The sequence below is a fragment of the Canis aureus genome, chromosome 5 (genome assembly GCF_053574225.1).
Source record: "Canis aureus isolate CA01 chromosome 5, VMU_Caureus_v.1.0, whole genome shotgun sequence".
NCBI classification, from domain to species: Eukaryota; Metazoa; Chordata; class Mammalia; order Carnivora; family Canidae; genus Canis; species Canis aureus.
Window position 1 is genome coordinate 76750639 of NC_135615.1, and position 15454 is coordinate 76766092.

The following is a 15454-nucleotide window of genomic DNA, read 5'->3' on the forward strand; positions in this document are numbered from 1 at the left end:
CAGGGCCTGATCCTGGAGACCTGGGATCGAGTCCCACGTTGGGCTTCGTGCATGGAGCCTGCTTCTCCCTCTGCCTGTGTCTCTGCCTCTCTCTGTTTCTGTCATGAATAATAAATATAAATAAAAAAATTTTTTTAAAAAAAGAAGCTTCAATATTAATGGTGTGAAGGAAGCTGGTGGGGATAGATCCAAGTCTCCAGGAAACCTGGGTAGAGAGAAAAGAGTAAAGGGTGTAGCAGCTCCCAGTGATTCCAGCACTTAAGATACTGCAGAGGAAGAACCCAGGGAGCAGCCACAGAGGGAGGAAGACCACCAAGGAAAAGGAAAACAATTGTCTCAGAATTCAAAGGAAAGACTGTTTCAAGAAGGAAGGAATGGTTAACCTTGCAAAATGCTCCTAGAAGTCAAGCGAGAGAAATGACTGTTGCATTTTAAGAGAGAAATCCTAGTTGACCTTGAAATAACACTAAAGGAATTCCAGCTGGAAACAGACTAGAGTGAGTTTAATTAAGGGTGACTGAGTTCTATTTCACAGCATATTTGCCCTGTTCCCTCCAACAGTCTATACACAGTTTTTCAACTATTAACTCTATTACACAAGTAGTATATGCTCCTTACAGAGAAGTCAGGGTATAGAAATTAGCCAAGAGAAAAAAATTACTATTCATAATATCCTCAGCAGGTAATATCTTAGTGTTTATTTTTTTGGTGTGTGTGTGTGTGTGTGTGTGTGTGTGTGTTTTCTGTCAAGTATGTAATACTCTTAATCACCTTATGGAGTAAAATACTATTAGGCCACTTTAAGAGTTGAACATTCAGGTTTGGGGCAGCCTGGGACTCTTGATTTTGGTTCAGGATCTTGGGGTTGGGCTCCCTGCTGGGCATGGAGTCTGCTTAAAATTCTCTCTCCCCCTGCCACACTAAAAAAAAAAAAAAAAATGAAGAAGAAAGAAAAAGAAAATTCAAGTTTAGAGAAGCTAGCAATCTGCTCAGGTGCGTGCAGCTGGTCAACAGCAGCAAACAGGATTGCAACTTAGACCTATCAGATTTCAAAGCCAATAGTCTTCACCGCAGTGCTTCCCTGATTTTTTTTTTTAAGATTTATTTACTTATTCACGAGAGACAGAGAGAGATGAAGCAGAGACATAGACAGAGGGAGAAGCAGGCTCCTCGCCGGAGCCTGATGCGGGTCTCCATCCCGCATCCCGGGATCACGACCTGAGCTGAAGGCAGCCCCCCAACCACTGAGCCACCCAGGCTCCCCATCTTCCCTGATTTTTTTACTAAAGGAATCCTTTCCATAGGGCTTCAGGCTCCAGAGCAAAACCTAAGTGGATTTCTATCCGGAACCCGAAACTTCATCCACCCAAGGATATACGTGGTTCCCGAGAGGCAAGGGTTAATAGTGGGAGGGAGTGGCAGTCTTCAGCCCCGTCGGGACGGTGAGCCGGTTTGAGGAATGAAAGGCACCATACTGAGCCCTAGAAGAAAGAGGGCAGGGTGAGAGGGTCCGCAGAGGGGGAGCGGGTTGCTCAGCGCTTATTCGGTACATGCACGTGTTAGGTTCTTTCCCTACAACATCACAATTTAGTGGGCATCATACTTCTCACTTTGCAGAGAAGGAAAGTGAGGTTCCAACAAGAAGGAATGTACTTTCCCCCAAATCCCACAACTACCCAAGGGCACCGAGCCACACGGAACCCGCAGGGGCCGAAGCCAAGGGGCGAGTGGGAGGCTCCGGTGGAGCGCAGAGCCGAGGCCGAGGGCGGGGTGCGCGGAGCAAGGGAATGGTGCAATTGGGAGCGAAGGGGGGTGCCGAGACCGGGTGGGCTTGGTGGAGAGATGGGGGCCGGAGTCGGGGTGAGGCTGAAGGGGAGAGATCACGGGGGCTGGGAACGATTCCGTAGAAGACGCAGGGCGCAGGCAGGAGGCGCGCGGAGGTGGAGCACCCGGGCGGTGGGAGCGGGGCGGACTTGGGAGGCCCGGGACGAGGAAGAGAGGGGGCGTGGCCGTGGAGGGGCCGCGAGCGCGACCGGGAGGAGAAGCTTCCCGGGAGGCCGGGGGCGGGGCAGTGAGTCAGGGCCGGAGCTCTCAGGGGCTGGGCGAGCTGGGGGCGGGGCCGGAGCTCTCAGGGGCTGGGCGAGCTGGGGGCGGGGCCGGAGCTCCCCGGGGCTGGGCGAGCTGGGGGCGGGGCCGAGGGGCCGGGGGCGGGGCCGGGGGGCGGGACAGCGAGTCAGGGCCGGAGCTCTCGGGGGCGGGGCGAGCTGGGGGCGGGGCCGGGGGCGGAGCTGAGTCAGGGGGCGGAGCTCTCGGGCCGGTCGTCCTGGGGGTGGGGCTGGGGAGCCCGGCGAGGGTCCAGGGGCGGAGCTCCGGGGGCGGGGCCGGGGAGCCCAGCGCGGGGCCGGGGCCCGGCTGACCCGGCTAAGGGGGCAGTGGGGGGAGAAGCTGCAAGGCCGGGGGCGGGGCCTAGGGGCGGGCGGGGTGGGGAAGCTCCGGGCTCCGGGGAAGAGGCGGCCGTGCGGGAGGCGGGCAGTCGGGGCGGGGCGAGCGGCGCGGAGGAGGCGGGGCGTGCAGAGGCCCCGACGGCGCTGGCGGCGGGGCTGTGAGGCCGCCCAGCTCCGTGCAGCGAGCGCCCCCCGCGCCCCGCTCCAGCAGTCCCGGCGCCCCCGCCCCGCGCCCGCCATGCCCGAGCAGCTCAGCGTCGCCGAGTTTCTGGCCGTCACCGCGGAGGACCTCAGCTCCCCGGCTGGGGCCGCCGCCTTTGCCGCCAAGATGCCCCGGTGCCGGGGGGCGGCCCTGGCGCGGGAGGAGGTGAGGGGGCCGAGGCGGGAAGGGTCGGGGGTCCCGGCAGGGCCTCTCCTCGACCTTCACGGGCGTGACCGGAGCTGCGATGGCCCTTACCGCGCCCCGGAAACCTGACCCCTCTCTAGATCCGTGAGAACCGAGTGCATCTCCAACATCGGCGCCCGCGCTGTCGAGTCCGGGGGAGGGTCCGAGGGACCTGGGGGTGGGGGGGTGGCTTAGGTCCTCTCGATAAGGGACTTCACAGGTCGGGGTCATCACCCCAGCGCCCTTGTTCACCTGCCCGGTCGCACGCGAGTTTGTGCAGCGCCTCTCTGCATCTGTTTGGGGTTTCATCTTTGGAGCCCCACGAGTTTGCTCCCCGAGTCCCTCCCCTGCTGGGAAACAGGCCTTCCCGCCTCGGTCCTGAACTTACTTCTCCTCGGCTGCAGGGAGGCCCCCTCCCCCTGGCTGCTGGTTCTGAGATTTGGCCGGCGCCTGTGGAATGAATGCGAATGAGAAGGCGCCAGGAGCCGGGGTTCACCTTGGCCAGGCTGTTGGCAAGTTTGTAGTCTCCCTCCCCTCCCCTTCCCTCTTTGTCTTTCCCAGAAACGCGTCCCAGGCCTTCGCCCTTGCGGGCTGCCGCACCCCATTCCCGGCTGTACTGGAGTCCGGTCCTCCTCTGCCGACCTGCTGCGCTCTCCCGGGCCTCTGCAGGGGCAGTTGTAGGGCAGACACCCTGCCGCTTTGGGCCCGGGGAGAATAATGTGCTTGTGCAGCTCCCTTTCAGGGGATGCCCCAAACTGGGTGGCATTTTGGACCTTAGCAGGGACTCTCCTCTTCCATCTTTCACCATAGGGGTATTGAGTGCCTACTGTGTGGCAAATGCAAAGCTCAACGGTTCAAAATACCCCGGGCCAATGTCTTGAGGAATGTCTCCTCCGCCCCTCCCTGGCAGGCTGAATCCCCCATCCCAGAGTCTATGTGCATCTCTCTGTAGGGGGGATAGAGGATTGTGGAAAGAGCATTCACTTTGCCAGAGGCAGAGCTGTGTTCAAATTCTGGCCTTGTCGTTTGCCAGCTGTGTGAGCTTAGGTATGTGACCCGATCTGTTTGAGCCTCATTTTTGGCATCTGTAAAATGGGATAATAATGTTTACCTCACAGGGCTATGGTATTAGGGTGAGTCAGTGTGTATAAAGCATGCATCTTGATAAATGGAATGATTACCGGGTTAATTGATGGATATTTTTAGACAACGACTGAGCTTCTTTTGTCCTCCTTTCTCTCACAGAGCCTCGCCTAGTGCATTGCACCTAGTAGGGTTACAGGCTTTCGTTAAAGTAAGAAGCAGCCAATGACGTTTTGGCTGCTTTCCTTGGAGTCTACCACCTAGGAATGTGGATTCTGTTTTTCTGGGAGATTCACAGGGAAACTGTCATCCTGGTTGGGAGAGTGCTTTCTGAGGTTTGTCTTCATAGCCTCACGTTTCATGACCTGGAAGAGTTCAGTGCCATTTGCATCCCTAGGGCTTTCACAGTTCACTCTCCTCTCTGGGTTGTTCATTAAAATGTTAAATCAGAGCAGGAGCAGGAGCAGGAGAAGGGGCTGTACTATGAACCTTTCTCCAGGGACAGAAATGCCCATTTATGCCTGTGCATCTGGCCTTGCCTGGCTTAGTGTGTGTCAGCACTTGTGTGTGATGGTGGTGGGGTGCAGGGGGGGAAATTTCAGGGGGAGCCCTTGGAACTGGTCTGGAGGCTGTAGTAGACTCTGGCCAGGGCTCAGCTTTGTCCCAGTTCAGGCTAGACAAAAATCTAGCCTCCTTTGCCTTCAGGACTTTGGTTTGGTGCATGTAAGGGTTTGTTTTTGTAGCAGGAAAGTCTGTGACACCCAAACACAGCTTTTCTCTTCAGCATTTCAGAGTCAGAAAAGTTAGAATCTGACCTTTGGATTGGACTTTCCTGAGGTTTCCTGTTTGATTTTGCATTCATGTTTATATTTACATGCAGTTTGATGCTGGCATCCGCCTACCCCCCACCCCCCAGCTCCCCCACTCCATCCCTACCCCCATTCTGGTCATGACTAACCCACCCCCAGGCCTGAAGCTCCATTTGGCTGAATTAAAATACAACAAATTCTTAAAGCAAGTCTTCCAGTCCCTGCTGTCTTCCTGGGAGTTACTAGAGACTCTGTCCTGGGGCTTGCAGCCCTTTTTTATTTTTGTAGTCCTACTAAGAAGGACCCTTGGCAGGCCACTGAAAACTAGAATGTCAGCATTGAGCAACCCTATAAGATAGAGATCACCTATCTTAAAGAGATCACAAACTCTCATTTAAGTTGGGGAAATTGATGTCCAGAGAGCACAAGAGACTTGTCCAAGCTCTACCTCTGAGTAATAGAAGAATTGGCATTGCTACCCAAATATTCTAATCCCTGGTCCTATTCTATTTCTTTCTGAAGTCCAACTGCCTATTCTCCCTATGTAGTGTCTCTGAACCTCAGTTATTCCACTCTTAAAATGGGTCTAATAATCCCTCCTTGCTTACCTCTTCTAGGTTGTTAAAGACTTTTGTTTTTCATTGTGAGACACTATACGAATGTGAGAGAGTATTAAAACAAATAATTCTGTCAACCACTCTTTCCTGTTCTGGGCCCCTTTACAGTCTTCATCTTATTGGTATTCACAAGAACACAGGTAAAAATGGGCCCAAGAAGGTTAAGGCAATCTCCTCGTGTCACATAGTGGGTCTGTCCAGTTCTCCATGCCATCTCTGGGCTAGGCACCAAGGACGTAAACATGCTGCTCTGGTTTGCTGGCTGTTTGGGGAGATGTGGCCTATCTTAGGGAGATAAGTAGGAATCCCAAGAATCTGTCCTGAGTGCCTAGAAAGAAGTACAGAAAGGTCTCATAAGAGGCCAGTGGGGTGGGGGAGTGAGAGAACAGTGAGGACTGGTGCAGTCAGGGAGAACTTTCTGGAGGAGGTGACTTCCAGATGGGTCTTGAAGGCTGGAGGAACTCCATCATTCAGTGGAGAGGGTGAGTGAATTTGGAAACTGGTGGGAAGAGAATATATTCAGGAAGCAAGTAAGCCATTTTGACCAGTGCTGAGAATTCATGCTATATTATGCATCTCAACTTGTGAACTTATATCTCCTACTAGATCTTAGATAAAGTAGTCTTCCACAAATAGGAGATCTTCCAAGGCTTGTGTTTCATATATTTATTTGAAGGTTAATGAAGTTTTAATTGCACAAAGGGCAAGATAATTTTTTATTAAGTTTTAAATTTGGGCTACTGTGGCTCAGGTGGTTAAGCATCTGCCTTTGGCTCAAGTCATGATCCTGGGATCAAGCCCCATGTTGAGCTCCCTGCTCAGTAGGGAGCCTGCTTCACCCTCTCCCTCTGCCCCTTTCCCTGCTTGTGCAAACGAGCATGCTCTCTTTTTCTCTTACTGTCTCTCAAATAAATAAATCTTTTACAAAGTTTTAAATTTTATTTATTTATTTATTTATTTATTTATTTATTTATTTATTTTTTAATTTTTATTTATTTATGATAGTCACACAGAAAGAGAGAGAGGCAGAGACACAGGCAGAAGGAGAAGCAGGCTCCATGCACCAGGAGCCCGACGTGGGATTCGTGGGATCCCAGGTCTCCAGGATCGCGCCCTGGGCCAAAGGCAGGCGCTAAACCGCTGCGCCACCCAGGAATCCCGAAAGTTTTAAATTTTAATTCCAGTATAGTTAACATATAGTGTTATAAGGACATGATCATTTATAATTTAAAAATTTAAAAACATAACAGAAAAAGCAAAAGTCACCTCTGACCAAGCCTCACAACCCTTATACTCTCCCCAGAGGTAATTGCTGTGGAAGTGTGTGAGCTTCCCAGTGAATGTCCTCAGAGAAGATACATTATCGTAAGAGGGTGGTGCTTAGGAGGAATGTTTACTTCCGTTAGTACCGTGTCTTATATTACATAGTTCATACTTTATTGGAGTCAGATTTGTCTCTTCCATTGTGGCTTTTTTTTTTTTTTTGAATCTCGTTTTTACAAAGAATTTCGTCATTAATACTCTTGTGTATTTTATGTTCTGTTTCATCCTCTGTCTTTGTTTTACAAAAAATAATAAAAATCGTGTAATCTTAGAGACTGTTTGCAAGAAACATAAGCCTTCTCAAGCTGTTTCTGTTGAAGGGAAACTTGTTTTGAGGAATTAGAGGTGCCTCGTGGGACTGAAGCGTGGGAAGGAGGAGCAGAGCGCACCAGGGCCTCGCTTGAGGTGGGGAAGTAGTCAGGAACAAGGCAGCTGCTTCATCATTCTGGCTGCCTTGCCTCTGCTTCTTTCTGCACCTCTGAACAGCGCCTTTGCTCACTTGTCATCACAGGACCCAAAAGGTATCACCCAGTCTTCTTGGGAGGACAGGTGGCTTCAGCCCTCCAATTAATGTGACCTCGTGAGTCTAGTGTCTATAGGTAACCAAGCCAGTCTTGTGTCCCACTTTCCGGTTCCTGGCAGAGAGCTCGATGGCCTGGCTCAGCTTCTGGATTGGTTCTAGGAGTGGCTTTTCACCCCTGGTTTCATCAGCAGAGGCCATGGAAGGGCAGACTTGGGCAGGGGAAGCGTGGCTACAGACCTGTGCTTGGGAGGGAGCGCTGCTCAGAGAAGAGAGGCAGAGCCTGGAGAGCCCCTACTCCCCATGTGTCCATGGCAGTTGTGTTTTGTGTGGCACAGCCTAAGATCCAGGGAGAGGCACTGTGCTCATCCTGTTTTCTGCCTACTTGGTTATCCAGGTGTAGATGGACCTGTCTGGAAAGCTCAGGTTTAGTGGGATTAAAAAGATGGAGAGCTAGGGGCACCTAGGTGGCTCAGTTGGTTGGGCATCCAATTCTTGATCTCTGGGTCATGAGTTCAGGCCCTGCGTTGGGCTCTGCGTTGGGTGTGGAGCCTACTTTAAAAACAAAACAAAACAAAAGGACAGCTAGAGGGTGTAGCATGACTTGGAAGGCTGCGATTGCCAATTCATCACTTGGGCTTTTTGCTGGACAGTGAACCCAATCATAGTGTCCAAGGAATGGATGAAGGCAGTCCTGCTGAGGGACACAGCAGTCAGCATAGTGCCTGGGGACTGCTCCGTGCCAGGCCCTATATTACGCACTGGGTAGATACACTGCTTTTTCAGAGAAATACAGGCCTAAGCTCCAAGAGCTTACAAGTCTTCTGGGGAAGACAGCTAGTAAACAGATTAACAAACAAGGAAGTAATTTCATGTTGTGATAAATGGCATGAAGCCTCATCCTCCTGGTCAAGGCCTTCCCTGGGGTTTGGCCCTGGGTTCTCATTTCTTTGCATGCTAGCCTCTGCCCAGGCACTCTCACCCATACCCATGGCCACGGTCCTCTCTCATCTTTAAGTGACTCACTTACATTTGTATATCCAGCCCAGACCTTCATGTTTAGCTGCTCACTTGGCTATTTCACTTAGACATCTCAGCGTGTCCAAAACCATACTCGTGACTTCCCCCAAAGGCTGGCCCTTCCAGTATCTCCTTCTCCATGAGTGGTACGTCCCTCTATTCTGTTACACCAGCCAGAAACCTTCTACCTCCTCATGCATCCTTCATCACTGGGGAGGGGGGGGGAGGCAACAGTTCTATAAACATCTCCACAGCCTACCCACTTCTCTACATCCTGACCCTGGTCCAAACCAGCATCACCTCTCCCCTGGCGCACTACAGTAGCCTCCTAACTCCTGTCTCCGCTTTTATTCTAGGTCAGTTCTCCATGATAGCTCTATATCTCTCCTTTGCAGCACACATCATGAATATATTTTGTATTTATTTGTATAATGATTTTATTAAAATTTGATTTCTTTTTTTTTAAAGATTTTTATTTATTTATTCATGAGAGACAGAGAGAGAGGCAGAGACACAGGCAGAAGGAGAAGCATGCTCTCTGTGGGGAGCCCAATGCTGGACTCAATCCCCGGACGCCAGGATTACACCCGGGGCTGAAGGCAGGCGCTCAACTGCTGAGTCACCCGGGCATCCCTAAAATTTGATTTTTCACTAGATTTTGACTTTCATGAGAATAGAACTTAATCTCACCACTGTACCCCTGGTATTTAGGAGTATTAATAGAGAATAATGATGTGAGGGTGCTCCGGATAGAGGGAACAGCTTAAGTAAAGGCCCTAAGGCAGTAAAGAATCTAAAGTATCTGTGACACTTAAAGGAGGCCAGAGAGGCAGAAGTGTAGTGATGAGTAGATGGAAGAGCATGACCAGATGAGTTTGGGAAGGCAGGCAGGGGCTAGGTCATATTCAAGCTTGTAGGCCCTGATAGCAGTTTGGGATTTTATCTATTTTGCAGGCAAGCAGCATGATCCAATTTCTGTTCTAGAAGGATCATATCAGGTGCTGTGTGGAGATTAGATTGGAGGGAGCAGGAGAAGACCCAAGGAGAAGACCTAAGACCCAGCTGCTGTTGTAGCTGCAACAGCTGTTCATAGAAGAGATGATGGAAGTGTAGATAGGGCCATGATTGGTGTAGGAGAGAGGTGGACAGATTCTAGAAGTATTTTATAAGTGGTAACATCAAAATTTGTTGATGGAGTGCATGTAGAGGGTGGTAAAAAAAACCAACCCCAGATTCCTAAGGAAGAGTGCCATTTACTCTTCCCTTGGAGGGGGAAATCTGGCAGAGAAATAGGTTTTGGGGGAAAGTCAGGAATTCTGTTGGTACAATCTTGTAGTTCTTTGAGACATCCAAGTGGAGATGTCAAGAAGGCATTTGGAGTTTGTGTGTTTATTTGTTTCGGATATATAGTTCTGGAGATGAAAGGAGTGGGCTGGAGACATGCATTGGAGAGTTGTCAGAGTTGAGATAGTGGGTTTCAAACTTGCATCTATGTAAGAATCTCCTGATATCATTCCCAGCTGTATCTTTCTTAGGCTTCTTATTGCAAGCAACAGAAACCACCCTGAGCTGCTTTGCACAAAAAAAGGAGTTCATTGAAAGGGAATATTCAGTAGGTCACAGAATTTCTGGGAAGCTGGAGAACTGCAATGAGGTGGCTGGCAGGATCTCAGCCAAAATCATTCCACTGAGCCAGTTTGGCGAGGACACTGCTGCCATGCGCTAAATGCCACAACTTGTTATTATCCCTGTCCTTGGAGACTGGGCTTCTTCATTGCTGTTGCCACCGGCGTGAGACTGGGTCTTCCCCTCTCCACTCCTGATTCAGAGTCTGCTGTGAGTGCCTGATTGGCCGAGCCTGGCTCACACCCCTGTACCCTAGCAGCAAGGGAGTCTGGAAAAGCAAGAATTTGGTCTTGTCAGCTTTTGTAGGAGGTGAGCTCTGCCAGGACTTTCACAGCAAGTCATTTCCCAGATGGAGGACAGAGATTCAGATGCCAGATTGGCAAAAAATGACAAATGTCCTTGGCCAGTTTGCCAGCCTGCAGGGGGTTGCCTGGGAATCTGCATTTTAACCAGCACCCCAGGAGATGCTCATGCAGGCAATCCATGGACCACATATTCATGCATTGCATTAGCTGGTGTTTAAAGCTGAGGGAATGGATGTGATCACCCAGGGAGAGGAATGAACGAGGCCTGGGTCCAAGCTCTGGAGAGCTCCAGGGCCGAGAGATTAGGAGGGGAAGACAAGTTAATAAAGGAGGCTGAGAGGCGCCTGGGTAGCTCAGTGGGTTAATCATCTGCCTTCAGCTCTTGGTCATGATCTCAGGGTCCTGGGATCGAGCCCTGCATTGGGATCCCTGCTCAGCAGGGAGTCTGTTTCTCCCTCTGCCCGCCCCCCCACCCCTGGCTTGCGTGCACTCTCTCTCAAGTAAAGAAAATCTTAAAAAAAAAAAAAAAAAAATAGGGCAGCCTGGGTGGCTCAGCGGTTTAGCGCTGCCTTCGGCCCAAGGTGTGATCCTGGAGACCTGGGATCGAGTCCCACATCGGGCTCTCTGCATGGAGCCTGCTTCTCCCTCTGCCTGTGTCTCTGCCTCTCTCTCTCTCTCTCTCTCTCTGCATCTCTCATGAATAAATAAATAAAACCTTAAAAAACAAACAAACAAAAACTGAGGCTGAGAAGGAGATGTCAGTGGGGAAGGAGGGAACTGGAGAGAGTATAGTGCTGCAGGAGCCAGGAGAGGAATGTTTCGAGGAGGGAGCAGTGCTCAGCTCGGTCAGGTGCTGCCTAGATGTCCAGAGGCAAGATACGAAAATGGCAAACACAACCCCTGAGCGTGGCCACGCGGATGACCAGGTTCCGAGCAGGGCCGGTGCTGGCTTCCCCTCTGTGCCGGCCTGGCCTGATGCGAGGAGTGGGCAGCTGGGCAGTTGTCCTGGGACGGGGAACAGAGGCAGGGGGTGATGGCTGCAGACCTGAGCCGAGAGGCTTTTCCAGGATGAGCTTAGACCACAGCCCTGTCTGAACCTCACCTCGTCCTGTTACCTGCCTCTGCACGAGGGCAACAGGTAGAGCCTCCTCCCCTCTGTAAACATCAGTCTTCATTGTTCGCTTCCTTGCTTGATGTTCAGCTGTTTTTGGCCACCGGGATGATGCAAGCGGGTTTGAGAACAGAAACTGGAACTTTAGGTCATGGCAGAAAGAAATGCTTTCCCCTAAGGCAGTTTGGTAGTCTAGCCCTCAGGCAGACGTTGTCTTGCTGGAAGATCCTTTGTTTGTTTAGATATTTATTTATTTACTGGAGGGGGAGGGATGGGGAGTGAGGGGGAAGGAGAGAGAACCTCAAGCAGACTCCCTGCTGAGCATGAGCCTGACATGGGACTCTATCTCATGACCCCAAGATCATGACCTGAGCTGAAACCAAGAACCGGGCACTCAACCAACTGAGCCACCCGGACACCCTGCTAGAAGATCCTTTCCATGGGCCTAGTGCCTGGGCCCAGAGCACATGAGGCAGTGAGGCCCATGGAGGCACCGTGAGTTCCCCAGACTCCAGGGCAGAGCCCTGGGCGCCCTCTGTCCTAGGAACATTGTGCCTGGGCCTCACTGGGGTCAGTGAGTGGGCCTCACTGTGGAGGGTACAGGAGGCTGACCTGGGAAGGGTTCTCGAACTCAGCTGGCTTTTGACCTTGACTGAGCTTTTAAGAACTTCAGATGCCATAGGCTCCACCCAGACCCACTTTTTGAGACTCTCCCAGGAGTGAGGCCTGCACAAGTGAGCAGTTCAGAAGTTCCCCAGGCGACTGCTGAGCAGTCAGGGTGAAAATGATTGTGGTAAGCTATGGCCTGCCCACGTAAGGTCATTGAACTTATCGAACACCTGCTGTGTGCAAAGCGGATTTTAGGTTCTGAGGGCACACAGATGAGAAGACAACGCCCCCATCTGGAAAGGATAAGGACTTACGCCCATGAAAAGCTGACAATCCACAGCATCTAAAGATGTGGCTGAGGTCTATGGAGAGGATCCAGTGGCTGATGTCAGACAAACCTGGGTTTGGATTCCTATTGGCCATGTGACCCCAGGCAAATGACTTCACCTTTCCGAGTCTCAGTTTCCCCATCTGTAAATCAGGGGCCATACAAACTATCTTGTGGGGTTGTTTAAGGCGATAACCTATAGAGTATCTAGCATATCCCTGGCACATAACAGACACTTAACTTTCTAAAAGTCCCTTTTACTAAGAACACAATTACACCTGCACAAGGGATGACTAAAGAGATCAGGAACTGCAAACAGAAAATGAGATCATTGCAACAGGGATGAAGCCATTACTACGAGTGAATGCTAAAATTGTCCCAGTGGTGCTGGCACCAAAGCAGAAAGAGGAATCTTGTGTCCCCTGCGGGTGTCTAGGAGTGAAGAGCTGAGCCCAGTTCTGCACAAGGCAGATTCTTCCCTCAACTCTACCTTTTGCTGCCTCTCAACCGTTCATTTCTTCCTCAAATGGTGGTTTTTTAAAAAAAAAAATTTTTTTTTAAATTTATTTGACAGAGAGAGAGCACAAACAGGGGAGGGGCAGAGGGAGAAGCAGGCTCCCTACTGAGCAGGGAGGCGTTTGGACGTGGGGCTGGGTCCTAGGATCCTGAGATCATCCAGGATCCCAAGATTATGACCTGAGCCGAAGGCAGACGCTTAACCGGCTGAGCCACCCAGGCGCCTCTCATCAAACATTTATTGAGAGCCTCCCGGAGTCTTAGTCCTGACTGTGCATTACAGTCTTCTGGGTTGCTGTTAAGTAGATTTCTTAAAATTAAGAGAAAATTCACTATTTTAACCATGTCAAAGCATGCAGGTCAGTGGTCATTATTCACAGTGCTGGACAGTCCCCACCACTTACCCCAGAACATCTCACCCCCAAAAAGAAATGCTGTGCTCCTTAGTAGTCATTTCCCACGGGCCCTCCCCCAGCCTCCTCTTCCCTCGGGATTTGCCTATTCTGAGTATTTCATATCAGTGGAATCCTACGATATGTGCCCTTTTGTGTCTGGCTTCTTTCACTTAGCGTAATGTTTGCAGGGTTCCTCCTTCATGTCCATCTGGGATGCTTTAAAAGCAATAAAAATAGGAACAGCAAACACACCAGGCAGTGCTGTAAGCATTTCCCAAATCTAAGCCCTGTAATCCCATAAGGAAATAAGGCACAGAGAGACAGACAGCTTAGTAAACAGGATCACCAAGTAACTTACAGGATGCCCATGCAAGATCTTTTACATATTTATCCTAAAAAAATTATTCCTTGATGATCTGAAATTCAAATATAACAGCATGTATTTTATTTATTTTTTGCTAAATCTGGCAACTCTACTAGCAGTAAGTAGCAAAGCCAGGATTGGGACTTGGGAGTGCTTGACCTCTCACTCCATGGGTCGTGCCTGACTGATTTTAACAGGTCTCAAGTGAGGCTCTGGTATCCTTACCTTTTTTTTTTTTTTTTTTTAAGATTTTATTTATTTATTCATGACAGAGAAAGAGAGAGAGACAGAGAGAGAAACAGGCAGAGGGAGAAGCAGGCTCCGTGCAGGGAGCCCGATGTGGGACTCGATCCCGGGTCTCCAGGATCACAACCCTGGGCTGAAGGCAGTGCTAAACCGCTGGGCCACTGGGGCTGCCCATGGTATCCTTACTCTTTGAAGTGCTCCAGGTGATTCCCCTGGCAGCCTGGGGATGTGGGTCACAGGGCCTGGGAGGACAGAGAAGATGTTCACTGGGCAGGAGAGCTACCCTGCTGCCCTCCCCGTCCGCTGGGCCCTGGGCTACTTGCTGAATGCCTGACTGCACTCGGTCCTGTGAGATTGATGCTGTTATTATCCCATTTGATGGATGGAGAAATAGAGGGTCTGAGAAACTAAGTCACTCGCTCCAGGTCACCTCAATAAGACTATCAAAAACAGAATTCGGATCTCAGAACAGTGTGATTGATGGAAGAGCTGGAGTCCTTAACCGCTGCTGCTGCTTCTCTGTTCCCATAGGGCCTTTGTCATAGTCATTCATTCGTTTACCCATTTATTCATTCTACAAATGCTTGCTGCTGCCCACGTGCCGGGCCCCGTGCTGGGTGCTGTCCATGCAAAGGCAAATGAGCTGATCCCTGCCCTTTGAGTCTTCAGCTCTAGAGGGAAGTCAGACATGTGTGGTACGTAAGAGCCACGAATGCCCTGATAAAAGCCTGTAGTGCACACAGGGTGGCACAAAGGCAGGTGGGATGAGTTCTGGAGGGGTCAGTTCTGTTGAGGGAGGGAGGTGGTGACCTAAGCTCAGTCCAGAAAGATGAAGTGCCTACTAGGTAGGATCGGGGAGGAACTCTCTGGCAGTGGGAACAGCATGAGCAAAGGTGTGGCGGCTGGCAACAGCCTGGCATGTTGAGGAAATGGCAGTTTGGTAGGACTGGAGTTTATGGGATCAGTGATGGATATCCAGTTGGGTGCAGGGAGGGGAGGCAGGTGACCCTTTGCTCCCCTATCCAGGGAGGCCAGGCCAGGCTGTCTGTCTGCAGAGTTGGGTGGAATTCAGGGCTTGGGGCCAGGAGCCAGACGGGAATCTAAGGCGATCGGGCCGGCAGAGTTCTTGCTCTCTTAGCTCATCACTGCCTAGCAGTCTCCCGAGAAAAATCCCAGCCAGGAAACTTGGGGTTTGCAGAGGCCTCAGCTTATGTTGAGGGTGCGGCTCCCTTCCTGAAACCCCTCTTCCTGCCCGCTTCCCACCACCCTACAAGGGGCAGCCCGTGAGGCCAAGCAGCTTCCCTGGCCGGGGAGACCTCTGCAGGGGCCCACAGAGGGGGCCCACGGCCAGTCACCGGCTCCAGCAGCAGGAAGGAAAACAGCGAGAGGCCGAGGGACCCTGAAATAATAAATGTCAGAGCTGGCAGGAGCCTTCCGATTCCCGCCCAGCCGCTCTGTTCCAGACTCCAGATGGGAGCTGAGGAGTCCGCCTGGGAGGGAAGAAGACCAAACCAGGTCACAGCAGGGGCTGTGTAGACCTGGGGCTGACCCTAGGTCCTGGCTCCCGGGCTCTGCAGTTTGGCCCATGCAGGGGCAGCAGGCAGGCAGGGCATGGGCATGGGAATGGGCCTCCCCAAGGTGGGTGATGCAGAGCTTAGCTGGCAAGGGCCCTGCCCTGCTCTCTGGCGCCTCCTTCTGACTGCCCCAGCCTGGACTCTCGGGCCCTGGGGGGCTGGGGCCTTGCCCATCCAGA

The 15454-nt window shown here is 51.4% G+C and overlaps 1 protein-coding gene across 4 annotated transcripts in view; it reads left to right on the forward strand.

Annotated features, from left to right (window-relative positions):
- Positions 1-2608: 2608 nt before the first annotated feature.
- Positions 2609-15454, forward strand: part of ASAP3 (ArfGAP with SH3 domain, ankyrin repeat and PH domain 3) — a 49387-nt gene continuing 36541 nt past the window's right edge. For 2 of the 4 annotated variants that reach the window (XR_013380578.1, XM_077899164.1), the window contains exon 1: positions 2616-2811. Coding sequence is in view for 3 of the 4 variants with exons in the window: in XM_077899164.1 (XP_077755290.1) it covers positions 2683-2811 (129 nt within the window). In the remaining variant the exon portion in view is untranslated. Of the gene's footprint in view, positions 2812-15454 lie in introns of all 4 variants that reach the window. The other 2 variants (XM_077899165.1, XM_077899163.1) reach the window with 2 other exon arrangements.